Genomic DNA, 27,593 nt, shown 5'->3' with positions numbered 1-27,593 from the left:
CACCAAGGTGAGGCAGAGCACTGCTCCTTCTCCATTGTGAATTAAAACCTGTCATCAGGTGTAAGGCATTCTCCCTGTTGCTGTACGTGGTGTAGGTCTGAGTCAACACTGTGGAATTTGAGGAACACAGTAGGTCAGCCAACAGAGGAGGAGAAAAGTCGATGTTTTGGATTGCCATCTCCTTGGCGCAGGTCTGGCCTCTCCCCAGAACCTGCACTCTGGCAATTACCTGAGCTATCTTCCACTTTATCTGGAGGTCTAACAAGGACTTTGTCCACAGGGACAGCAATGTACAAAGCTCTGGATAAGGGGTGGGAAGAACATACCCAACGCCACCCTCATCCTGATGGCCACCTTTGTGTGCACCTGCACAAGTTGTGTATGGACCTTCGGTATGCAACAATCAAGTGTCATTATTTCCTGGGGTTCTACTCATACCTGGTGTTGCGAGGGATAGGACTGGCCTCAGCACCACATAACAGTCCAAGTAGTTGGATTGTTCCATTTCACCATCCTTCATGGAGATGCTTGCAAAGAAAATAACCTTTGCCCATTAGGAAGTGGTCAGCACATAGCTTCGAGAATCTAAGGATCCATCATCTTCGTTTCCCTATCAAATGTTCCGTCAGCAGATTGTCAAAGTCATTTGGCAGAATGCCTCACCACTGGAATTTTCCAATGAGCAACAAGACATTGCTTGGCTGGTCGTGAGAGGGCATTACCTGTCAGATTCTTCATGTACACCTGGTCTCTGTGTGTATTGCACACTGCCCTAGGAGCACTGCTGGGAGGTAAAGACTGTCACACATCTCCTTCTGGAATGTGTTTTTACAAAGCAAGTCTATACAGAGATAGAACATAGAAAAGTACAGCACAGTGACATCTCCTCTATACCTTCCTCCTAACATCTTAAAACTAACCCGCGTGGCAGTCAATCCTGCCCTGGGGAAAAGTCTCTGGCTATCGACTCTATCCATGCCTCTCATTACCTTGTACACCTCGATCAGGTCACCTCTCTTCCTCCTTCTCTCCAGTTAGAAAAGTCCGAGCTCAGTCAACCTCTCCTTGTAAGACAAGCCCTCCAGACCAGTGGTCTGGCTGAGGTTAATTCTGAGAAGCTTTGTGACCCAGGACTCTAGTCATCAGTTTGCTCCCCAGGACACACACCAAGACAAACATTGACTGTCCTTGGAGGACCATCAACTGTATGAAAGATGCTCTTTGGTCTGCCCAAAACTTGTTGGTCTTCTACAACAAAGAGCTGACTTGACAGAGTGTTGCAAATTGGCACATTCCAAGGTCCAGGGAAAGATGCTGAGGGATGCACAACAGCTTGGGGCAGCTGCTGCCAAGGCAGAGTGGGGAAAGACTATTGTTTAAGGTGTTTCTGCCAAAGAACGATATGGGCCTGTTCAGGTATTGGACTCTCTGGTGCCTTACATGTAGGTAAACAGCGCTCTGCATAAGAAAGAAATACCATTTACCTTTGCAACGCAGGGAATGCCAGGCCCAATGTTTAATTTTTTAATATGCAAAGATTGTATAGAACTGCTTTAGTACCTGTGTACATAAAGATGATTTATGAATTAAGTACAATGTTGCAATTAAAAGATTAGCAAAGCTCCTTGTCTACAATGTACACAATAGGCCAAATGGTCTCCTTCAGCACCATTTTTGTAAGTTTGATTTTTTTTACAAGGTCATTGATTTGAAAAATTGCCCCCTTGCTCCTCCTGCATACATTGCAGCTTTAAAGATTTGTTGAGATGTATTTACAGGGTTTTGAGTCTCAAACTAATGAATTCTGTCACCTGTTGTTTGACTGCAAGATGCTTATTATTATGAACAATAACCTTTTTGAAATGGTGAACATATCAGTTGCTTAGCTACCTAGAAGTCAAGATAAATAACTAGTGAGGACATCAAACAGAATGCTGCTCATCAATTAGCACATTACTAGCTATGTGCAGCTTTCAATCATATTAGAGGAAAAATGCTTACAAATTCATAACAATGGGGAGTTGATATACTGCAACACTTGTCCAGAGCCACTTTAGGCCAGTTAACCTTTACTTTCCCACTTCCTTGCCAACCGTCCTATCCCCTCAATAAGATAGAAACTGCAACATGTCAGCAAGTATAATTAATCACTTTTACCCTGCATCTTTCTAGACCATACAAGATATTTCTATTCCAGGATTCGGACAGATTGATAAATAGAAAGATGGACCAAACCAGGGAAGGAGAAATGGAAGTCACTGGTGTCATTCGTGTATGTGCTACCTCATTAAAACTCATCCCACACATTTAACCTTGTAAAATTCAACATAATTAAGGACCATCTGTAATTGTCATCACTTTCTCAAGGTTTGCAATAAAGAGGATGTGAGACATATTAATCCTTTATGTTTGTTAAAAGATCATTAATGAATAGTTCCTTATTTCCTGCTGGCGTGATTAAACAAAGCCGAATGATATCACTTGGGATATCAGTCATCAAATAGCCAGTGGTGAAACATGATTTGTGGGTACCTACTAAAATGCATATACTAACGACAAGGCTGACAATATGCAGTCAAAAAGGAAAATATATGGGGACTATTACTGAAATTGGTGTAAAAGATCTCCAAGGAACTGCACATTCTTTTGCAATTTTAGCTGATTATCCATTCCAAACATTCAATGGATGTGAAATCAGGACTGTAAGGACATGTAGCCCAAGCAATCTTTTATACCTAGCTTGTACAATACATGGCCTCCAGGACAGAATCCAGTCCACTGGCCCTAGTCTTGCTCATAATACTTGAAATAAAAGTGACAGATCTGCAAGGAGCTGTTTCTCCAATCATAAACTCTCTCTCCTGCATTCACTGCTGTTGTTTCACTCATGAGACTCTCAGTGGCAAAAACATTCTGTGATTGGAGGAGATGTGTAAAGGTGAGTGGCTTCACTTAGCCCGAGGCCAGGAGCCTGGAGCAATGGCAATGGGACACGGGAGTGGGTCAGAGAATTCAAGTGAGAGTCTGTATTGTTGGGTGAGAGAAAAATACTCCATGTTCTCAGGTATGCAGACAAAGACTCCACTCTCCTAGGTAGCCATTAAGCAAGTTTGTTCCTGGCAGTGTCAGGTGTTGGGGAGGAGGAGTTAAAGGGGTGAAGGAAGACAAGGCTCTTGTCTGTGTGAGGGAGAGTAGGAGAGCATATGATAGGGAATGAGAGCTGAATTGCATGTGTAAGACAGTGAAAGAGAGGGGGACAATGTGTGATAGGTTGACAGAGTGCAACAGTTTGAGGGAGTGAGACAAAGGGAGAATGGGCATGAGGAAGACAGACATGGGCAAGAGGAAGAACGGATGTGAAGAAGTGAGAGGGAGGGATAGTGTTTGATATTTAATTTGATTTTGATTTGATTTTATTGTCACGTGTACTCTAGTACAAACATACAAGAGTACAATGAGAAGTGCATAATGTCACCACACCAGGCACCATCTTCGGGACAAGTACCTAGGTACAGAACCTTAAGATTTGTGCCGGAGAGAGAGAAGGGGTGTGCATGTGAGGCAGTGAAAGGGAAAGTGTGTCTGAGCGAGTGAGAACAGACAGTAACTATGATGGGAGAGAGATCATGGGAACTGCAGATGCTGGAGAATTCCAAGATAATAAAATGTGAGGCTGGATGAACACAGCAGGCCAAGCAGCATCTCAGGAGCACAAAAGCTGACGTTTCGGGCCTAGACCATGAAGGGTCTAGGCCCGAAACGTCAGCTTTTGTGCTCCTGAGATGCTGCTTGGCCTGCTGTGTTCATCCAGCCTCACATTTTATTATCTTGTAACTATGATGGAGTTGGAGAGGACAGCTTTTGTGAGGGATGGAAAGAGAAGGAGGAAGCAGGCACGAAGGACAGCGAGGGTAGGGAACATCAGGTATCAGGAAGCATTATATGCATGTGCGGGGAAGTGATCATGAGATTCCCAGTATATTAGTGAAGCACATACTGAAACCAGAAGTCTTTGGAAGAGCTGCTTTATTTTTTTTTTAACATGCCTTGGTTCTCCATTCAAACACATGCTGACCTACTTCCAGCTGGCTCCTCTTTACATATACTTTAATACCATTTCTAATCAACCTGTTTGGACATACAGTGTCATGACACACCACCACTGCAGGTGGAACTTGGACTCAAACCTTCTGGCCAAGAGTTCAGGATATTAGCACTGTGCCACAGAACCCACTTACGTTTTAAGACTCTTTTGTCAAAAAATTGACAACAGGAGAACAAACAGTCCATTAGGGCAATGTAAATAAAGAAACTATACGATCAAATTGAAGCATCATTTATGTGGAATATCATACACGCACATCCACTCTCCCGGAAGCCTCTAAAAGCTTTGAGTGTGTTGTTGGACACAATCTCCATCTCCAAGGACAACTGGCATATATTTTACGACAATTACCTTACTAATGAATTCCCAACATATTCTTGCCTAATTACTTTTCATTCCAAGGTATTTAGAACTTGAGTAACAGAGCTAGAAACCATCTCAATCTGGATCAGTATGCGATGAACACTTGGGCAGGACAAACAAGGCAATCGAATATGATGAATGATAGGACCCTGGAAAGCATCGAGGATCAGTGCGACCTTGGTTTGCATATACATCAGCTCCTTAAGGTAGCAGGACAAGCAGATAAAGTGGCTAAGATGGCATATGGGATACTTGCCTTTATTAGCCAAAGCATTGTATTTAAAAGCAGGGAGGTTATGTTGGAACTGTATAAAAAATGGCTAAAGAAAGAATGTGGGTGTAAAAAAGAATGTCTGTGAGTGAGATGGAGTGCAATGGTGTGAGTTTAAGACAGTGAGTGTGACAGCGACACTGACTCACTAAGACTGAGAGTGAGCTGGATGCACTCTCCTTCCTTAAAGATCTATTGACACAATGACAAATAGAGGAGGATAGAAACCAAGCTGAAAGACAACAGACTTCTCTCCCTGACAGGGTAGTCCACTAGAAGTTAGATAAAGCTAACTTTTCAGTTCACTCTGATCTTCCTTCTTTGGTGAGTCAAAGAATAACACGGCATGGACACAGACCCTTCAATCCAACTCATTAACACCGACCAAGTATCGCAAACTAAACTAGTGCCACTTGCCTGTGTTTGGCCCGTATCCCTCTAAATCTTTCCTATTCATTTATCTGTCCTAATGTCTTTTAAAAAAATGTAACTGTAGCTGCATCTCCCACTTCTTCTGGCAGTTCATTCCACATATGAATCACCTCTGTGAAAATGTTGCCCTTCAGGTCTGTTTTAAATCTTTCCCCTCTCATTTTAAACCTTTGCCCTCTAGTTTTGAAAACCCTTACCATTGAAAGAGCCATTGCTATTCACCTTTTCTATGCCCCTCATGATTTTATAAACATTTGTTAGGTTAACGTCAACCTCCTACATTCCAGAGAAAAATGTCCCTTATAACTCAAATCCTCGAGAGAATTTACAAGTACACTGACAGTAAAAGAGCAGCTAGGGAGAAAATTGGGCCCCTTGAGGATCAATGAGGTCATCTATGTGTGGAACTACAGGAGATCAGACAGATGTTAATATTTTATGTCAGGTATTTATTGTGGAGAAAGACATGGAAGTTAGGGAACTCAGGGAAATAAATAACAATGTTTTGAAAACAGTCCATATTACAGACAATGAGGTGCTGGAGGTCTTAAAAAAACAAAGGTGGATAAATTTCCAGAACCTGATCAAGTGTATCCCAGGTCGTTGTGGAAAGCTAGGTGCAAAATTTTGGGACCCCTAGCAGAGATATCTGTAGCATCTACAGCTATGGGTGAGGTGCAGGAAGACTGGAGGGTGGCTAATGTTGTGCCTTTATTTAACAAGGGTTGCAAGGAGAAGCCTGGAAACTAAAGACTGGTGAGTCTGCTGCCAATTGTTGGTAAGTTGTTGGAGAGGATTCTGACAGACAGGATCTACGGGCATTTGGAAAGACATGGACTGTTTAGGAATAGTCAGCACAGCTCTGTGCATGGGAAATTGTGTCTCAGAATTTTTTTGAGGATGTGTGCAAGAGGATACATGACCGTAGAGCAGCAGATGTTGTCGACATGGACTTTAATAAAGCCTTTGACAAGACTCTGCATGGCAGACTGGCAAGCAGAATTAGATCACATGGGATTCAGGGAAAGCTTCCCAATCGGAACAAAATTGTCTTGATGGTAGGAGACTTAGGGTGGTGGGGGTGGAGGGTTTCTTTATGGACTGGAAGCTTGTGACTGGCGCGCAATGCAGGGATCAGTGCTGGGTCCACTGTTTGACTTGGAGCAAGTCTGGTCTCTCTTCAGCTCTTCTACTGAAAGGAAATTTTCATGGTAAATGAAAGAAGGGTGTTTCTGTTGCCCAGGGAGTCTAGAACCATGTGGCATGTCCAAAGACACAGGGTAGGCCTTTTAAGACTGAACTGAGGAGAAATTTTTTCACACAGAAAATGGTGAGCCTATTGAATTTGCTGCCACAGAAAGGGATCGAGACCAAAACACTGAACGCTTTCCAGTATTTAGATGCAGTTTCCAGGGTTGAAGGAATCACAAGGTATGGGCAGAAAGCAGAAATAGAGTACTGAGTGGATAATCAGCCTTGATCATACTGAATTTCAGAGCAGGCTCAAACGGCCAACCTGTCCTATGCTTATACTCTGTACTTCTGTTTTCCCTTGTGGGGGAACTTAGGGCTAGGCAGCATTGTTACAGGCTTCAAGGGCAGAATGGCCTACTCATACCCAATTCTTGCACTAGTTATATATGTGATTTTGACAGCCATAAGACATTTCACACATTTGTCCTCAATGTGAAAATACAGGCATCCCACCTATCTCACCATTTTAGTAAGCCTTTAGCTGAATAGATTCTCCTGCTTTCATGAACTATAAACTATGTAAGAAGGCTGGGATGTTTCAACAAACCTGTGTCTCAAACATTTGTGGTTACACACCTTGAATGGCTGAAATTTGTATTCCTAGAAGCTGTTTGTTGAAAATTTCATTCTGACTGCAGTTTTCACCAAAGATGCACTTTTGGACAACTGCGAGGCTTGTTTTAATATATTATCTTCCTTTTGTTAAGGTGATACTTGGATGTTTCCAAAACCACGAAACACCCTATCCAGACATCTTTAAACATCAACTTAATTGCTCCAGAAAATAATTTAAGGTCCTTGGTTTTGGTAAAGAAGGATATAGTAATCTAGGATTCAAAGATAAGCCTCAAACATACCTTGTGAAGTCTTCCTCATCTTCCCGCTTAGGCCGCATTTGTTTGGGCTGAGTCATGTTTGTCCAGTTTGGGAGGGATGTCAACAGTCGACTTATGTCTTCATCCTTGGCCCATGATGCACTGATGATTAGCTTCTCTTCTGACTGAACAATGCTCCTGCATTGGAAGAGGAATTGAATTAAATATAGACCAATTGTTGCAAAGATATGAACAAAGATATGAACAAAGAGCAATGGCAGACCGTTCAATAAGATCATAGGTAATTTAGTGGTAACTTCAAATCAATATTCCTGGCCAGCTCTGATAAGCAAGAGGTGAAAGGTTAACAAAAATCTGTATATCTCTACCCTATTCAAAGACTTTGCTTTCACAACCTTTCAGGAAGAGACTTCCAAAGTCAAAGACTCCCAGTTGTTTTGAACATAAAATCCTTACTAACTAGATATTTTCTTTATTGACTGAAGCAAGATTGCAATGCAAAGCAGATATTTTCCCAAGGATCGACACATTATCCAAAATACAAATAACAAAGTTCTGATTAACCAAAGATGAATTGACAAAACATTCATTTTTTAAATAAAATGCTTGTAATGTATTAAAGAAACAGATATTAAAAGGTAGGTCCACAAGTTAGACAGCCTTTCAAAGAAAATATTAAACAAAAATTCTGTCTGACTGCTCAGTTGAAAGAAAAATATTCCATGGCATATTTCAAAGGGGACACAGCACTCTGCACAATCTTTAAGCTACTGTTATTCTCACAAATATCAGCAACCTACGTTAGCAGGCCATTCAAGGCATTTGCTACTTGTGGGACTAAACAAGTACCAACAGACTTCATAACAGCTGACGAGCTTCAAAAATAACACCTTTTAAAGAATTTTGTGGTATTGATAATAAAAGGCAGTTTGCCAAACCTCTTCAGCTTATACTCATTAAGGCAATTCCAAGAGATACCAACGTAAAAAGAAACAACATTTTATGCTGTATGAGTAGACAGTGCTGATTAGTTGGCAACTGGACTCTGATTGGTAGAGAAAAGATACCATTTAGATGACGGTTGACAGTTAAATACTTAGTGTGGCTTAAATTTAAACCAGGCAGATTGACACTGATTGCTCAAGTCATTGCTTGAGGAATGAACTAGTGAATAGCTGTTACCTGTTCTGTTAAAGTGAAAAGGTGCAATGTGTGCAAAACACCACAAACCCAACTGACAATTTTAAATTGGTAGTCAGTATAATTCTTAACATGCTCAGGATTATTCAGCAAATGGTGCATTCTTCCTAGCAATGTCAAACAAGAGTGCACTTGCCAACCAATCTCTTCCTATATGGTATAAAATATTTTCCCCTTTATAATAGTATCCTTCTGCACGCCCTGGTAAATATAGGAGTAAAGCTTCAACAAAATATCCCTTTTTTCAGCAATTTGTAAGTTCGAGATGAGCAAATAACTATCATGATACCTGATTAAAGTGTTAGATGGTTTTCCTTCTACTGGGGAATGGGGAACTGTTTGATAGAAATGAACAGAAATGAGCTCTGAAGGATGCTTCAGTTCCAGAATGATTGTAGAGTTAGAAGAAAATATAAATATACAAAATAAAGAGTAAGACTACTGTGAAATTCCTCTTCCGAAGCTGCATTTCTGACTCCATATTTCCCCATTCTCTCCTTTTATTCCGATACAATGAGCTTGACTGAAAAAGCTTTTACTCCACACCAGTTAAATCTGTATAGATTAAATGCAGGCCTCCATACACCAGCGGACAGTGATTTACCTCCCTATAGCTTTCTCCCTCTTATTCAGCATTTTTAAGTAGCTAAAAAGTGCCACTTTTAAAAATAAAACTTCCATGTACCAGCAATAATGGGAACTGCAGATGCTGGAGAATCCAAGATAATAAAACGTGAGGCTGGATGAACACAGCAGGCCCAGCAGCATCTCAGGAGCACAAAAGCTGACGTTTCGGGCCTGATGAAGGGTCTAGGCCTGAAACGTCAGCTTTTGTGCTCCTGAGATGCTGCTGGGCCTGCTGTGTTCATCCAGCCTCACATTTTATTATCTTCCATGTACCAGCGTCTGGCTCACTGTTACACCACTCATTGTAAAGTTTTCAAATTTGCTGTCTTGCTTTGTTTGGCCTAAAGCTCCCAAAGTCTCTCTTCTCTGTTGTTTAATCTTTGAATCTTTTGGGTTTCATTCATTCCTGTATCTGTTACGGGCCTGTGTTACTTGTGTTCCCTTGTTACCAAAGACTATCAGATCCCAATATTCACATTAAGGCCTCCCAAGCAACATCATCCCCTGATGTGTTCAGTGGCCTGCAACTTCAACTTCAGCCTGTGCCAATCCCTCAGCTGTTTATGAGCTAATGTTTTACTGGCAGCTATAGATTTCTCAAAAGCTTGCGTGGGACTTTGGGGCATTTGTTGCTTGAGACACAGGGCCTTTAAGTAATTGTACTTTCTTCTGAGCTGAGTAGCTGTTCCTGAACTCTCAAATTCCACCTTTGCTTGTCCCAAGTGTACACTATTAGTTAAAACAAGCTCATGTCATTGTCTTCATGTAGGAGTGTACTCACCTTCTCTCACTTCTTCTATCTTACTACTTGGTACCTAACACCCTTTTTCTGGCCTCACCAGCTTGATTTCTTGAATTTTCCTTTTTCACCAACCAATTCTCCCCAACAGCTCACTCTGCGGAAGCTCACCAGCTGGCACCCTTGCATGGAGGATGAGCTAATGGACTGCACTCTTCCTTACCCCACCCTGCAATTGAACAACTGACAGCATTCAGCATAAACTTGCTCCACCCAACCACCATCAGGATGTGGGGTCCGGGCCCGAAATGTCAGCTTTTGTGCTGCTAAGATGCTGCTTGGCCTGCTGTGTTCATCCAGCTCTACACTTCGCTTTCACCATCAGGATGTAATGTTTTTTCTGCTGTGGTACATCTATTTCTGTTCAAAAGGAACAGACACGATTTCCACTCAAGAAGAGAAAAGCAACTGATGAGCAGACAATAAATCATATTTATAAAGCATCTTTAATATTTTTGAACATCCCAAGATGCTTAAAAAAAACAAATAACACCCCAGAGAACAAAATATGACGAATGACCAAAATTTTGGTCAGACGAAGGCCTTATAGAATGTCTTCAAAATGTAAAGCAAAGTGGAAAAGTAAAGCATATGCCAAAGCTCAGAGTTTAGGCAACTGATGGCATAGCCAGCAATAGTGGAACCACTAAAATCAGGGATGCTCATGAGGCCAGAATTAGAGCAATGCAGATAGCTGTTTACAGCCAATTGGAAAAGACTCTCAAGGCTCCATGACTCCTGGGCCACAATGCAAGTTAATAATTTAATCATTGTATGCAAAGTCCACAGTTAACCTGTCTAATGGAATCAGAAAACACCGATCAGATTCCTGTATTTAACAAGAACTTATTATTAGAAACAAATAACTTCTAGCCATTTTCAATCCCAATGCACAAAAAAGTGTACAGGCACAGGCAAATATAAAAACCACTGGTGTTAAATGGTAGGGGACAAAACACTAGAGATGCACAGCTCAATAGCACCAATCTGTCAGGCAGATGAGATCATTCTTTTGTTTCCTAAGATCATCTGATCTTTAATCTCTTCCTTCAGTTTCTTAGACTTCTTTGCAGGATGTGGAGGTGCCAGTGTTGGATTGGGGTGGACAAGGTCAGAAAACATATTGCATCAGGTGTCCAATATGTTTATTTGAAGAAAAAACCGAGCTTTTGGGGGTTCAGTCCTTCTTCAGGTGTCTGACTCCAAACTAAAAAAACAAACGTATTGTAAACAAGGCCTCACACCTAACAATGCATTGTCTGACCTAAAATGTAACCTCTTCTTTACACTGATAAAACCTTTAGTTCTCTCAGGACCGTGGCTTGAATGGAATTCAGGGATTAACATATACATATTAATCAATTAAAACCTTCTAAATGATTAAACATTTAACAGCATCTTAGGTTTGTTTAGTACATCATAACCAATGGTGTAAACCTTTGATCTTTTACTTATAAATTCTTGGCAGTAGGCATCGGGCAAATGGTTCACTAATCAGTTACCAGTTAAATGCAGCAGCTTACAGCTTCTGGAGGGAGAAAATAACTGGCTTTCTTCCATCTTCAATTAGTTTTGATGCAGAGAAATAGAGACAGAGAACTTGTTTTTTTTTCCAGCAGTCCAGAAGCCTCTGTCCCACTGCTGTAAACAGTCAAGTTATTCACCTGCCCAGGAGCCAAATCAGGAAGTTACCATTCAGGTTGATAACTTCTGGCATCCACAGCTGGTCCCACCTGGACAAACCAATCAGTAATCTGTTGCTGCACAAATCTCACTCTGCACACATATCATGGTGCCATAGCATCTTAGCTCTCTTCCCCCATTGCTAACAAAGCAACGGTGCAAACCCAACTCACAATAAGTAGCAGTAACTGGTTTTGAAAAGTTCAATAAATCCTTCCACAACCCTCAGTTTTAAAATAATAAGTGGAGATGTGTTCAAACAACACGGAGTGCTGCTGAATTCTCCCCTGAAACTCTCTAGTTGTCTATAAAAATTCCCTCATGAGACAACCAATGTGAGAATCTCTGAGGAGCTGCTCCTCCAATGACAGTCTGGCTATTCTCTCTAACTCTTGTTTCCCCTCAAGAGATTAGAAGAAAAGCAGTGTGGAACGAAAATGCCTGTTATTCAATGAGCTTCAAGAGTTGTTTGGCCTGTATGGGTTCACCGGGTAGCAGAGGTTCAGAAGGTTGGAGTACTGGCTATTCTGACAGCTAAGTACTGAGTACCCAGTGGAGCTGGGCCCAGTCTCAGGCAGGTAGGGAACTGATCCAAGTGTACATTAGGGGGCAGCAGTGCCCAATTGCTAACAAGCAAATTGAAAGCCCAAATGAGAGCTCAAAATTACTGACAGGAAATAGAAGCTTCTATTCATATGTGCTCTAATTTGCATCTCCTGTTTAAATCCCATTTTATAAATTATTATAGGGGGGCATGATGACTCAGTGGTTAGCACTGCTGCCTTACAGTGCCAGAGACCCAGGCACAAGTCCAGTTTTGGGCAACCGTGTGGAGTTTACACATTCAGAGGGTCAGTGCAGACTTGATGAGCCAAATGGGCTCTTTCTGCACTGTACAGATTCTATGGTTCTATAGCATCACGCTTTATCTTACCTCCGGGATCAAACAATTACATTTGCATGGTCATTTGAAATGTGTGGTGTTTTGTCAAGTTATCCTGGTTAAAATTTTGATTTTAAAAGAGTGTGTAGTGGGGGTAGCAAGGCCTAAGCATCAACCAAACAGGAGAAGCGGGGCTGATTAAAATTGGGAGTTAAGTTGCTCTTGATGAAGGATCTGTAAAGATTTTTAAAAATTCGCAAACAACTTGGCATGCTTTGATAGTTGTATAAGGATCAAACCGTCCATGCTTCTTGAATTTTAAGCACTGAACTCTCTATATTTAACTTAGGTGAGAATAATTCAAATTTGCTCTAAAAGATGGCAAGACAGCACTAGACAGTGCTACTGATGGTACTACACAGGAACTCAAATGAAAAGCTTACCAAATGCCTCAAAGGCATTCATTAATGAACCATCAAGGGAACTGATTGAAAGAACCCTCAAAAACATTCATGGATTCAGTAGTTCAAAAAAAATAGTGCTGTTCCAAAACTAAAGGAGCTTTGAATATTAGTGATATTTCTACAAAAGGCTAACTAACCATCCTGATATGTGGTTTGGGCATTGCAAACAGTGGGGAAAAGGGGCTGATGATATTATTTACAAAATGGATCATACACAGAGTACAGGACATTTATTTACCATAAATTAACATTTTTGTTGTATATTCCAAGTTGTCAAATGTAATAAGTAAATTAATTTATAAACAATCCATTGAGTTTGTGCTATTTTATTTTTCCAAGGAGAACTCCCCAAAAATTCAACACAAATGCAAAAGATATTTTTAAAACTCACTCAGAGATAGTAGGAACTGCCGATGCTGGAATCTGAAATAATAAGGTGTGGAGCTGGATGAACACAGCAGGCCAGGCAGCATCAGAGGAGCAGGAAAGCTGACGTTTTGGGTCTGGACCCTTCTTCAGAAAATGAAGGGTCCAGACCCAAAACGTCAGCTTTCCTGTTCCTTTGATGCTGCCTGACCCGCTGTATTCATCCAGCTCCACACCTTATTACCAAAAGATATTGTTACTTTATGACTGCATTATCCTAAAAAAAAGTAAAAATGACAAAGGAGACCTGGAAAATGAAATAGTCTCACTAAGAGCTCTCAAAGAAAAAAATATTTTGACCTACACAGATGGCCCCACAAAAAGAACAATTATATTAGAGAAAAGGAAAGCAAAGATAAAGCTTTGGAGCTTTGAACAGATTAGCATGAATTACATGTGAATGTCAAAAGTAAGCAGCTTATTGCCACTTGGAACTTTGCAGCCTAGACTGGTTATACCTCATTCTGAAGTGTATACACATGTAGTTGCAGCAGGAAAACCTGAACAACATTCATACATGATTATCCTGACCAAAAGCTTCTTTCTCCCACTCGAGCAACGAAGATAATTGTGATGTCTCATTCGTTATCCAGCTGCACGTGGTTCAGTTTCACATTGGGAGATGCATTTATCGATATTTTGTAAAGTATTTTTCATTAACATAATGCTGATTATGGCATGTCAGTGTTAAATCTTTCCAATAAACTAGGATCTGGAATCAAAGAAATTGTGAATATTGAGGCTTTCCACAAAGTACAAACAGGATTCTTCCTTAAAATCTGAGGAAGGGTCACTGAACAGAAATGTTAACTCTGCTTTCTCTCCATAGATGCTGCCAGATCTGCTGAGCTTTTCTACCAATTTCTGATTCTGCTTCTCGCATAAAATAATTATTTTAAAATTCCAGAAATTATTTAGCATTCATCCATCTCTTTTTTTCACACTCAGTATTGCGACTGTTAAAGGATGCAATTCAGGTATTATTTCAGTTCAGATTTCCAAATGATTTTTCTTGAAAACAGTTTCAAGGTGACGGGAGAATCGAAATGTTAGCCTTTTCCTGGTTCTTCTTTCATTTATTGTGTTTAACACATTCACTGTTTTGAATGCCTTGAAGCCCTATACACTTTTTTTGTCTTAATGTGTTTTCTTGCTCCATTTGGCACATTGTCTGAACTGTTAGGAGCTGTAACAAGGTACTGTTTGCTTCAGGGGAAGCAGTCTTCATACCAGATTGCAATCAGCTAGCTCTGAAATAATCTCCCACCTTCTGAACCAAGCAATTCCAGGCACTTTTTAAAAATTATAGGCATCAGTAGTTTTTGAAAAAAATCTACATCCTTATCCCTCACATCTTCCTTGAATTTTCTCTCTCTCACCTTCAATGCAAGCCCCTTAGTTTTAGGGATTTCAAATCCAGGAAAAAGTTTTTGACCGTCAACCCTATCTATGCTTTTCATAACTTTATAGACTTTTATCAAGTCTCTATTCAGCATCGAGAAAACAAATCAATTTCTTCTAGGCTGTCCTTATAGGTCATACTCTCGAATCCAGGCAGCATTCTGGTAAACCTCTTGTGCAACCTATCCAAAGCCTCCATTTCCTTCCTGTAAAGTGGTGACCAGAATTGAACACAACACAAAGTGTGCCCTAACCACAGTCTTAGAAACCTGCAACATGACATCCCAACTCTTGTACTCAATTCCCCGACCAATAAATCAAGCATGCTTTATGCCATCTTTGCCACCCTATATACTTGCGTGGCCATTTTCAGGTAGCTATGGACTTGAACCCCAAGATCCCTCTGTGCATCAATGTTGTTCATGGTCCTGCCATAAGCTATATACTTTTCCTTAATATTTGATCTCCCAAAATGCAGCACCTCAAACTTACCAAGGTTAAACTCCATCTGCCATGTCTCTGCAACTGACCTATATTGTCGATCCTTTGACAACCTTCTACAATATTCACAACTCGACTGATCTTTGTATTGTCTGCAAACTTATTAACCCAACCATCTACATTTTCATCCACGTCATTTATATATATCATAAACAGCAGAGATCCCCATACAGATTCCTACAGAACATCACTCATCGTGGATTTCCAACCAGAAAAACACCCTTCCACCATTACCTCTGTCTTCTATGGGTAAACCAATTCTGAATCCACGCAGCCAAGACACCATGGATCCCATGCATCTTAATCTTTTGGATAAGCCGACCATGACAGATTTTGTCAAAAGCTTTACTAAAATCAATGTTGACAACATCAACTGCTCTACCTTCATCGATCACGTTGTCACCTCCTTAAAAAATTCAGTCAAGTTAGTAAGATCTGATCTGCCCAGCACAAAGCCATGCTGACTATCGCTAATTTGGCCATGCTTTTCCAGATGCTTGTAATTCCTGTCCCTAAGAATTGTCTACAATAGCTTCCCAGCCACCAATGTGAGACTCACTGGTCCATAATTTCCTGGATTATCCCAATTTCCCTTCTTGAACAGAAGAACAACATGAACTAATTGCAAGTCCTCTGGGGCCTCTCCAGTGGCTAGCGAAGAATCAAAGATTTTGGTCAAGGCCCCAGCCATCAATTCTCTTGCCTCTCTCAAAACCCAGGGTAGATACTATTAGGTCCAGGGGTCTTAGCCAGTTTAATGCACTTCAAGAGATCCAACACCACTTCTTTCTTATTTTCAAAATGCTCTAGCATATTAGCATGCTCCATATTAATCTCACTCTCCTCCTTATCCTTTTCCTAGGTGAATACCAATGCAAATTACTTAACTAGGATTTTGCCCAAATTCTTTGACTTCAAACACAAGTTCCCTCCTTTATCATTGGGTAGTCCTACCTTCTCCTAGTTATCGTCTTGTTTTTAAATGTACGTACAGAATGACTTGGAATTCTCTTTAAACCTACTTGCCAAGGTCATTTTATGGCCTCTTCTTACTCTTCTAATTCCCGCTTGAGTTCTTTCTGGATTTTTTTTTATATTGCCGAAGGGTCCTGTCCAAGTTTAGCTTCCTAAACCTTACATATGCTTCTTGTTTTCTTTTTGACTAAATGCACAACTTCCCTCATTATTCAAGGATCTCTTACCTTGCCATCTTTCTTCCTCCACACTGAAACATGCCAGTCCTGAACTCTCATCAGCAGGTCTTTAAACAATTCCCACACGTCAAATTGGGCCTGCCTGCTTACAGCTACTCCCAATGAACACCCCCTAGCTCCTGCCTAATACTGTAATTTGCCTTCTCCCAATTTAGTACCTTCCCACAAGGTCCTGACTGATCCTTATTCCTAGCTGTCTTAAAACTTAAGGAGTTGTGATCACTGCTTCTAAAATGCTCTCCCACTGCAAGGTCAGTCACCTGGCTAGGCTCATTAGCCAATACAAGGTCCAGTATAGCCCTTTCCCTATTTGACCTACTCACATAGATGAGACAGAATAAAAGTACGAACGATGTCCCTGATAACAAGAGAGTCTAGAACTAGGGCTCATAGTGGAAAAATACAGGGTAGGCTAATTATGACTGACATGAGGAGAAATGTCTTCACCCAAAGAGTGGCAAACCTGAAGAATTCTCTGTCACAGAAAGTAGTTGAAGTCAGAACACCTGATGTTTTCAAGAAAGAGCTAAATATAATTAGTACAAGGACAAAGCTGGAGCAGGGTACTGTGTTGGATGATCAACCATGATCATATTGAATGGTGGAGCAGGTTTGAAATGCCGAATGGCTTCCTCCTGCTCCTATTTTCCTTGTTTCACAGAAATGTACAGCACAGAGAGAGGCCAATTGGCTCATCATGTCTGTATCAGCTATTTCGAAGAGTGTCCAATTATTGACTCTCCCTCAGCCTTTTCCAAAAGCACTGCACATATTTGCTTTTCAAGCATATACTCAATTGCTTTTTTGAAGTTGCAACTGCATCTACTTCCAACATTATTTCTAGCAGTACCTTACATCTCTCCATTTCCTCCTTTTTTTTCCGCTAAATACCTTAATTTTGTCCTCTGATTACATTTCGTCATTCCAATGAGAGCCTCTCCCAATTACTGACACTTCTATGAATCTCCCCTTACCCTGTGTTTGACAAGTGTGGCTCAGTTGCACCCAAGTTAGAAGGTTGAGAGCTCAAGTGCTATTTCAGAACTTTAGCATACCAATCCAGGCTGACACTGGAGAACAGTATTGATGTAATATTTAAACTGTCAGATATGCAGTCTTCTAGATGAGACATTAAACTGAGGTCTTGTGTCCTTAGTTTCCTGGCCACTGCCTCAATAAACAAAACAAACACAGAATATTTGGTCATTAGTAAATTCTCCCTTAGGACCTTGCTGTTCGAAAAGTTGGCTGTCACAATTCCTACGTTATCACAGTAAATGTGTTTCAAATTATTTAATTGTCAAGTACTTGGGGTATCTGGTGATTGTGAAAGAAAATACAAAAATGGAAATCTTTTATTTCTCACGATGTTCCAAGGAAAATAGTCCTGGTTGCTCTGGTCTGTGTACATCTAAACTTCCTTATTCCTTGCATGACAATATTAAATTTCCTCTACAAGGCCTTATCAGCCTTCCTACAGTGCCATGCCCAGAACTGTATTTCAGAACATTCTATTGGAGGCCTAAACAAGGATTTGTAAAGGTTCAGCATAACTTTGCTGTTGTATTTCAGGCTTCTATTCATTAAGGCAAAGGACATTTTTGTTAACAACCTGTGAAAGTGGCAGGATGAAGCATTATGAACCTGAAACAGCTATATTGTGAAAACATGATGAAGCCTTTCATCATAGAACATCAGGTTAGTGCCAGGTTTTCTCTCAATTTTTGAGGCAGTTGAACCTCTGCCACTGATAATCACTTGTCCCTATTTAAGTGGTGGATTTAGTTGTGTTGCTACACAAAGAAAGACTGAGAAAATAAATTTGATAAGCCTGGGGGACAGAGACAATAAAAATATGTGGTGTCACAAACTGACTGAGGCAGATAAAGTCAAGGGCAAAGGTAAATAAGAGAATACAAAGAATCTGAAGAATCAGAGTGTGAGACAAATAAACAAACAGTTAAATGGAAGAGGAGAGACCATTGTTTTCCTCATCTTTACTTGTGAAGAAAGTCATGGGGAAATAACATTAATAGTAGGCAAACTATGTGTCTTTGCAAAAAGATATTGTTGCTAAAAAACAACGCATTCTCTGATTTAACAAGGTGCAGAGCTGGATGAACTCAGTAGGCCAAGCAGCATCAGAGGAGCAGGAAAGCTGACGTTTCGGGTCTGGACCCTTCTTCAGCATTGGGGGAAGGAAAAGGGATTCTGAAATAAATAGAGAGAGAGAGGGGGAGGCGGATGGAAGATGGATAAGTGAGCAGATAGGTGGACAGCAGATGGACAGGCCAAGGAGGCAGGGATGGAGCCAGTAAAGATTAGCGTAGGTGGGGAGTTAGGGTGGCGAATGGTCAGTCCAGGGAAGACAGACAGGTCAAGGAGGCAGGGATGAGGCTGGTAGGTAGGAGGTGGGGGTGGGGATGGGGGTTGAGGTGGGAAGAAGGATAGGTGGGAGAAAGGGCAGACAGGTTAGGGAGGCAGGGACGAGCTGGGCTGGTTTTGGGATGCGATCGGGGCAGGGAGATTTTAAAGCTTGTGAAGTCCACATTGATACCATTGGGCTGCAGGTTCCCGAGCAAAATAGGAGCTTCTGTTCCTGCAACCTTCAGGTGGCATCATTGTGGCACTGGAGGCGGCCCAGGATGGACATGTCATCCAAGGAGTGGGAGGGGGAGGTGACGTGGTTTGCGACTGGGAGGTGCAGTCGTTTGTCGCGAACCCAGCGTAGGTGTTCCACAAAGTGGTCTCCAAGCCTCTGCTTGGATTCCCCGATGTAGAGGATACCAAATTGGGAATAGCGGATACAGCATACTACATTAGCAGATATGCAGGTGAACATTTGTTTGATGTGGAAGGCGTCCTTGGGCCTGGGATGGGGGTGAGGTGTAGGGGCAGGTGTAGCACTTCCAGCAGTTGCAGGGAAAAGTGCCGGGTGTGGTGGGGCTGGAGGGGAGTGTGGAGCGGACAACGCCATCATGGAGAGAGTGTCCCTCCGGAAAGCAGCTAAGGGTGAGGACAGAAAAACGTCTTTGGTAGTGGGGTCAGATTGTAGGTGGAGGAAGTGCTGGAGGATGATGCGTTGGATCTGGAGGTTGGTGGGGTGTATGTGAGGACAAGGGGGATACTGTTTTTGTTATTATTGCAGGGCAGGGGTGTGAGGGATGAGTTGTGGGAAACGTGAGAGATGAGATCGAGGGCATTTTTGACCACTGTGGAGGGGAAGTTGGGTTCCGTTCTCTGATTTACTGTGGACATTATTGTGGGAATGCAGTTAATTTTACTTTAAAATATCATATGGCTCTTCAAGACAAAAGAGCAGGAAAATTAACTGAAACCTGTGTGGGTGTAGAGATGCCTTTATATATGTAACCACAGGTAGTGCACCTATATCAACTTGGCAGAAATTTTTCAAACATAATTGTTATTCAAATCCCAAGCATTTCACCTCATAACTTAATGACTAAGTTGTTGAATAAGATATTAAAAGGTCCAATTTGACTACCCACAGTATTGGTGATTGGTGCATTAATCAGAATTGGTCAGGTAGGGAAAAATCATCCAACATTTCTGAAGACTATCCACTGGTCACTTGAATGTATGGATATCAATATCAATTTTGGATAAATAACCTGCTAAAAATCAAAGTTTAGGCACACACATACTATTGATGATATGGGCAAAGTGGCACAGGGTATCTCCAATGGTAAAATTCTACATGTCCAAGAAAGGATGCCTCATGAAAAAGAAACGGTTAGCTAAAAGAAAAGTTTGAAACTCAATCATCTATATCTAGTTATTGCCATATTACTTCCAACATTACACCCGTTGCAATATTTATCTGCCAATGAATTATTTTCTATTCCAGTTGATTGGGACATATGCCTCTGAGTAAGTGGGTGCTTACAAATGTAGGAGGTAAGTGGACATTCTGTTCTGGTCATATTATGGTTAACCGTTGTTGGAAAGGTTGAAACACAATGAAATGTGTCCTAAGACTATTAATGTACCCACCCCGAATCAGGTCTCCACCAGTAAACAGAGTGAATCCCAATATAGCCATCACTCACTCTGACAGCTGAAACCTATGAATTTAGATGAAAAACTGAGGTACTGGGGCACAGGATCTGACCACTGAGTAAATGGAATCAATGTTATTTAGTACAGCCTGAAAGGTAACACAGTAGATCAGAATTATCAACTTGAATAAAAACAAAATATTGCAGATGCTGAAAATCTCATGCTCCTGTAATTACCTTTATTTAACTGTAACACCATTACATCTGATTTTGCCTTCTCTCTTTCAAACTGCAGACTGAACTCTACCATATTATGATTGCTGCCTCCTAAGTGTTCCCTTGCTTTAAGATCTTTTATAAAGTCTGGCTCATTACATAGCACTAAGTCCAGAATAGCCTGCTCCCTTGTGGGCTCCATCACAAGCTGTTCCAAAAAGCCATCCTGTAAGCATTCCGTGAATTCCCTTTCTTTGGATCCACCAGCAACATTATTCACCCAGTCCACCTGCATATTGAAGTCCTCCATGATCACAGTGACCTTGCCTTTCTGACATGCCCTATCTCTTTCCCGGTGGATCTTGTGCCCCTGGTCCTGATCACCGTTAGGAGGTTGGTACATAACTCTCATTATGTTTTTTTTGCCTTTGTGGTTCCTCAACTCCACCCACACAGACTCCACATCATCTGACCCTATGTCATTCAGTGCCATAGATTTAATTTCAGTCCTAACTAACAAGGCAACCCTGCCACCTTTGCCCACCTCCCTGTCTTTTCGATAAGTAAAACAATGGGAGTCCATTAAAACACTTCTTCAGAAATTGAGAGTTGCAGCTCATATAGACTCAAAGCATTAACTCTACTTCTCCATAAATGGTGCCAGGCCTGCTGAGTTCTTCCAGCATTCTGTGTTTGCTTCAGGGTTATGAACATTGCTTTTGATAATTAAAACAGTCAAACACAGTAACTGCCAAATGGGTTTAGCCAAAGTATCAATGCCTTTGTTGGCATGGACTAATTCTGTATGCTGTTGGCAAAGAAGTAACAAATTACTGAAGTTGGTTCAAACATCAACCTACAAGATCACCAAAGGATTTGTCAGCAAGTTAAAACTTGTTTTTACAAGATATCTAAAATTACTACTCACTCTTGGTAGTGTATTGTTGAAATGCAATATTACCGCAAGTGCTATACAGAGCTCCTTGCACTGGCACAGCACTGTACACTTACTTAATGCTATAATAACTAAAGGATGTGAATGCCCGTGTTTGCAGTTTAGAAAACAAATTTGTACTTTTTCAATGTATTCAATTAATTACACTTCATACATTTTGCTACCAAATTCATAAACCTAATTCCATACTACGTCTCTCTCCTTACTTCTGGGTCTCCAGTCTCCTGCTCATCAATCTCCGACATACTTTCTCTCTCAATTCCTTACCCAGGGCAAAATTGCCCCTCTAACTCCTCCACCTAATATGATTTTCACCTCAAGTTTCACACTCCATGTTGCCTCATAGACTCCCTCAAATCTTCGAAAAAGTCTTTAAAATTTTACTTCCATGCACTCCTCTCTCTTTCTCCATTCCCACAACATTGGGTGGATAATCCCTTGTATCTCACATTGCACGTCAAATTTTAGTCCAATCTTAATATCTCTCCATTTATGGGTTACAACTTCCCATCAATGACTCATTTCCAAATTACCTGTAAGGTTACAATAATGCAAACGTTTTCACAATTTTGTTGTTGGAAAACATTTTTGAATTTTTTTGGCATTCATCTGTATTAACTTATTTTCTATTGTGGTTTATTCATATCTATTGTTTTATACAGTGGACAGATATTAGTAGTCTTTTATAACATTACAGGGCCCTTCGCACGCACGAAATACTGAAGTTGCTTCCCCTCTCCTTCGGAAGGATGTTATGACTTCTAATTCAATTTCAGAAGATAAATTAAGTGAATTATTAACAGAAAACCGACATCCCTCTTCTCTGCCCAGCCTTGTGCCCAGAAGCCCACAGATGAAACCAGCTGCTCAGCTCTTTACCCTTTGTCTCCAGGGGTACAAAACTAACTGCGGTACCTGATCAGGTGACATAACATCAGTGGGAAAGAACCCAGACTGAAGCAGTTCTGTGTTTTTTATTCATGTAACACCTGCCACTGGTGGCACATGATTTCATATGATTTCCTGTTTATTCAGCCAGCCAGAAGATCTGCTGACAGTCCTGGGACACAGGTCCTGGCAAATACATGGTTTGGCAACCAGGCTGAGAATGAAGGAAACTTGGATGTCTATGCTGAGCCTTGATGACAGTTACAAACAGGAGAACACTGTGTGCCAAAAAGGGCATATAAATCAAATCAGTCAACAATGGCATTCTGTCAACAATGCCAGATCAGAGGTTTTTGAAACAGAAAATGCCCCAGGCTCTGCATTTGGATATTTTGGAATCAAGTGGCAATTTGCTTATTCCTTATTTATAACCATTCTGTTTTGGGTCAGCGTCAGCTACGCAAAGATAAAATATAATTAATTTATTAAAATGCAGCATGCTGGCATTTCACTGTGTGAAGAAAATAATTTGTCTTGTTAAGCTCAATAAAAAAAACTGGGATATTTTACCCAGAGCTTAATCCTTTTTTCCCTGAATTACTTCGTGAGGATGGGGTCTAATGATGGGGCAATAAGTATTGGCAGCCTTCACTATCTCACCCAATAGCCTTTAATCATGTGAAAACAGCAACAGAAATGTAGCCAGGCTAAAAAACAGAAGTTGCTGGAAAAGCTCAGCAGGTCTAGCAGCAGTTGTGAAGAAAAAAAAAAATCTGAGTTAACGTTTTGGGTCATAGAACATAAGAACACAACAGTATAGCACAGTACAGGCTCTTCGGTCCATGATGTGGTGCTGACCTATTATCCTACTAAGGTCAAACTACCTTGCATACTCTACATTACTCTATCATCTATGTGCCTATCCAAGAGTCACTTAAAAGTCTCTAAAGTACCTGACTCCACTACCACTGCTGACAGCACATTCCACATGCCCACCACTCTAAGGAAAGGTCACCGGACCCAAAACATTAACTCTGATTTTTTTCTTCACTGCTGTTGCCAGACCTGCTAAGCTTTCCCAGCAACTTCTGTTTTTGTTCCTAATTTACAGCATCTGTAGTCCTTTCGGTTTTTATTTATGTAGCCAGACTATTTCATTTATGGAACACCACAAATCTCTGTAAATATTTTAGCTAGCTCACAGCAAGTCAACCAATCAATTGATTTTCTACAAACGGATAGTATACTTTGATGTTCCAGACTGCACAGCCTGCCTCCTTCAACTAATATGGTCCTTGTGAATGTTGGTATATCCAGCATGCTGTTAAGGAGTCGCAGGATTTCACCCAATAACTGTGAAATAACTATAGCAGCCTGTGACTGCTTAAGTGAAATAAAAATCCTTAAAAACGGAGGCCAGAAATACAGGCACAGCAACTGAAATAAACATGGGTATCAAACTTGGCCTATATAGCAATGTATGCTGGGAACATCTGAGCCAAGACAGACTCTTACAAGAGACAATTCTGCCGAGGGACAAGCCCTTGTAAAACCCAGGCTTAGACAACTTAAATTAGAGAGGCACCAGAACATGTCAGGAAGTGTGAAAAGGGCAACTCAACCCTTGCTGACAAACAAGCTAAACTAGATGCATAGGGCAGAGATACCTTAGTACAACAAAAGATCAGCTGTATATATCCTGGAATAAAACCAGACATTCGGGTCCCAAGAGCAGACGAATCAAAGCAGTCACTGTTAAGCAAGCCATCGAGAGCCATGAACAGTATTTCAAGATGATGAATCCAATTAATTTGATAACTCTGATTTGTCAAGTCCTTGGAAAATTCTGAAAGGTAGCCAGAAGTGAGCCTTGCCCAGCAGGGCTTGGGGTGCTCTACTCTCCAGTCTACCGAGAGACATATTGGGATACAGCAGTGACTGGTGCAGCTCACCCTCCGACCAGAAGAAGTCAGAGAGTCAACCCATGAAGACAGGAATGGACTAAACAATTAATCAGACTAGCAAAGTTACCAGCATCTGGGAAGTGTTTCAAGATTCTAAAGAATCGGATAGTTAACAATAGAGTTGTTAAAAGTGTTAAGAGTTTAAACATTACCTTTATTGTCTTCAAATAAATTTGTGACCTGGTTCACTAACTACAGACTAGTGCTGTGTGGTCCTTTCCTGATACACGCTAAGATACTTAGGTAAATTAATATTATGCACACTAGTTGAGGAGTCTGCGGGGCCTTACAGATACCCTGCTCCAGCCAACATAATGGAGACATAATTCAAAGTCATGATCATGTGTAATTTCGAGGCAAGCTTGCACGTTGTAGTGTTCCCATCATTCTGCCTTGAGATGGTAAAGGTCACAGGGTGCTCTTGAAAGAGCCTGGATGAGTCGCTGCAGTTCATCTTGTATATAGCACACTGTCACTGTGTGTTGGTCATGGAGGGTGAGGATGCCAAGGTGCCCTGCTCAAGTTGGCCACTTTGTATGGGATGTGGTAAGCTTCTTGAGTGTTGTTGGAGTTGCACTCATCCATCAAACACCTAAACAGGAACAAACAATTCTAACCAAATCACTTAGTGTATCAGATCTATAAGAACATGCTTTTGTCTGTCTTGGAACATCTACCTGAAATCAAAGCTTCATGCGGTTGATTCCGAATGACTTATACTGATGGGAGAAAACATCAGCCATTTTAGTGCCCAGCAGATATCTACATTCAATGTAACTCATTCCCATCACAGCTACAGGATGATTCTAATTTATGGGTCTTGCTTTGTGTTGTGCTTTGACATGCTTGACACAGCTACTTTCCCTCAAGTAAACCTCAAGCTTACATAATGCAGGGTATATTGGTGAAACAGAACCTTGAATGTTAATGACTTAACTAAAATTCAGCAGACTTTGTTTTTAAATAAAGAAAACAAGGTCAATACAGACCATGAGTCAAGATGGAAGAGAGTGGGACAATGTAAGTTTTAAAGCCTCATGTATTGTAAGTGGTTTTAGTTCTGTTAATTGGGGTCACAGTAGGAGATTGAGAGTGCCAAGTTCAAAACTGAAGTACTGAGGAGAATATCACTTCAAATGGTAATATTGTCAATGGCACATAATGGATTAGAATGAGAGAATTAAAATTTGAATAAACATCAGAAAGCAAACTATCACTTATAACTTGGCTGTATTCTCAAACAAGCTACACATTGACCATCTGTTCAACTTTGAAGGAACTAATTCATTACAATTGACGGCAGTTCACTATGACCGAGGATAACATGTTAAAATAGTTGTAACCGAGACCCAAATCTTGTTTGTAATTTGTAAATGTGAACAAGACTTCTTGAGTTGTCAATACATTTTGTTTCTTCAACTTGCAAGGTTTAATCAAACAGAAGCAATGTGCCTGTACACTTACAGCAGCTGCAAATGGAGCACAGATCAGACAACTGAAGGAAACCACCCGCAGTCTTGTCCTTCACTCAGTCAAGACTACCACTCCCTTGGTGAGCAAAATTCTCATACATATTACTGACTACTGTCAAGATGTCCTGTTATTTTGCCTTGCAAAAGCATTTTCCTTTGATATGTTCTCTCTTGACTCCCACCTGTGCAGTTGAAGTGGCTCAACAAACCTGTCAGTGTTTCACAGTGCAGCAAAGTGATAGCTCTTCGGGATTGAAATTAAAACAGAGTGAATAACTTCTGATCAAATGCACAAGGTTAATGTTTTTAGTTAAATTAAGTAAGGAGCTCGTATAATATTATATCATACATTTTGTCAATCCAGATCAAATTCTCACAGAAATGGATATCGAGCAGTGAGCAATTTAAGGCTGTTTGAAAAAGCTAGGAAATAGAAGAAAAGCTTGATTATATTAGAACAAAAATAACATTTAACTTAATACTTCTTGATAGTTGAAAAATCAGGTTGATAACTAAAAGGATCAAGTTTTAGGGAGTGCTTTTCAAATGTGGTTCACGGAGTTGCAACACAGCTTGTGATGCAGATGGAGAGGAGCTTTAAGGGAGTTCCAGGACAGTTTTACCACCTTTGGAGTCCTCATTTTGAACACAGGTGAAGACAGATAGCACATAAAAGTAAATGAAACAAAGCTTCTTCTGCTTCATAATTGTTAAGATGGCAGAGTGAACATCATACCAATGACACCCCTGTATAGGTTAGCATGACAAGTAGTTGGTGTTAGCTAAGTGTTACTACGTTGTCATCTTTGATTAAATCCAAAATCAGACTAAGGTGTGGAATTGAGAGCTGTTATGAGTTTTGCTTTGCTTCTGATAAGTCTGTTCAATAAAATGACCGGTTCCAGAGAACTGGAGACTGCTCTCTCATTAGACAGACAGAATAAACTTGAAGGTCAACGTGATGAGCTTAACGTGAGAGTCAACATGCCTCACACAAGGGATGAGGTTGAAAAGGTGGGGCCTTCATGTTTATCTCAGCCATGGGAATTGAACTTATGCTGTTGGTATCACAGCAAGCTGGGTGTCCAGTCAACTGAGATAATCTACACTGTGTCCAATAATTAATTCAACACTTGAAGAACACAATGGAAATGGCTGTTGATTTTAAAAATCAAGCAAATCTCCCTGTAAATTCCTGGCGGTCTGTTGCCCTGGCTGAAACTTTTACTCATTGAGAAGGGTGAGCTCAAAATGTTTTTGTGGCTGATGTTAAGGATCTGCTGATGGAAGTCAAAGAATGAAGTAATTGTATTGCTAGAAACCCTGGAAAGAAACCATTAAAAGCCACATGCTGACCATGTGCAAGGAAATGGTCGTAATTGCATGTGGAATCTCTTTGACCCAACGATTGCCTTACAATGTCAAGGGAGGTTTAATGACCTCAAAAGTATGTGCATCAACAACTGAATAACAGGAAAGAGTAATACAAATAAGCATAACCCTATCCATTTGGAGTGATCACTTGGTACCAGGTTCCATGGCCCAGAAAATTCAGAAATGCTTTAATCTGGCTTGTCTTCTTCAATGCATGTTAGTGCATGACAGTCTCACAATTTGTGT

General features: G+C 40.8%; 1 protein-coding gene across 2 annotated transcripts in view; it reads right to left on the bottom strand.

The window, feature by feature from the left end:
* Positions 1 to 27,593, bottom strand: part of exoc4 (exocyst complex component 4) — a 449,005-nt gene that overhangs the window by 62,036 nt on the left and 359,376 nt on the right. For both annotated transcript variants that reach the window (XM_059654495.1, XM_059654496.1), the window contains one exon: positions 7,283 to 7,438. In XM_059654495.1, the coding sequence (XP_059510478.1) occupies positions 7,283 to 7,438 (156 nt within the window). The remainder of the gene's footprint in view (positions 1 to 7,282; positions 7,439 to 27,593) is intronic.

This window comes from Stegostoma tigrinum, chromosome 25 (genome assembly GCF_030684315.1).
Source record: "Stegostoma tigrinum isolate sSteTig4 chromosome 25, sSteTig4.hap1, whole genome shotgun sequence".
Lineage (NCBI taxonomy): Eukaryota > Metazoa > Chordata > Chondrichthyes > Orectolobiformes > Stegostomatidae > Stegostoma > Stegostoma tigrinum.
Note: the sequence above shows the minus strand (reverse complement) of the source record. Positions and strands in the feature narration are given on the sequence as shown.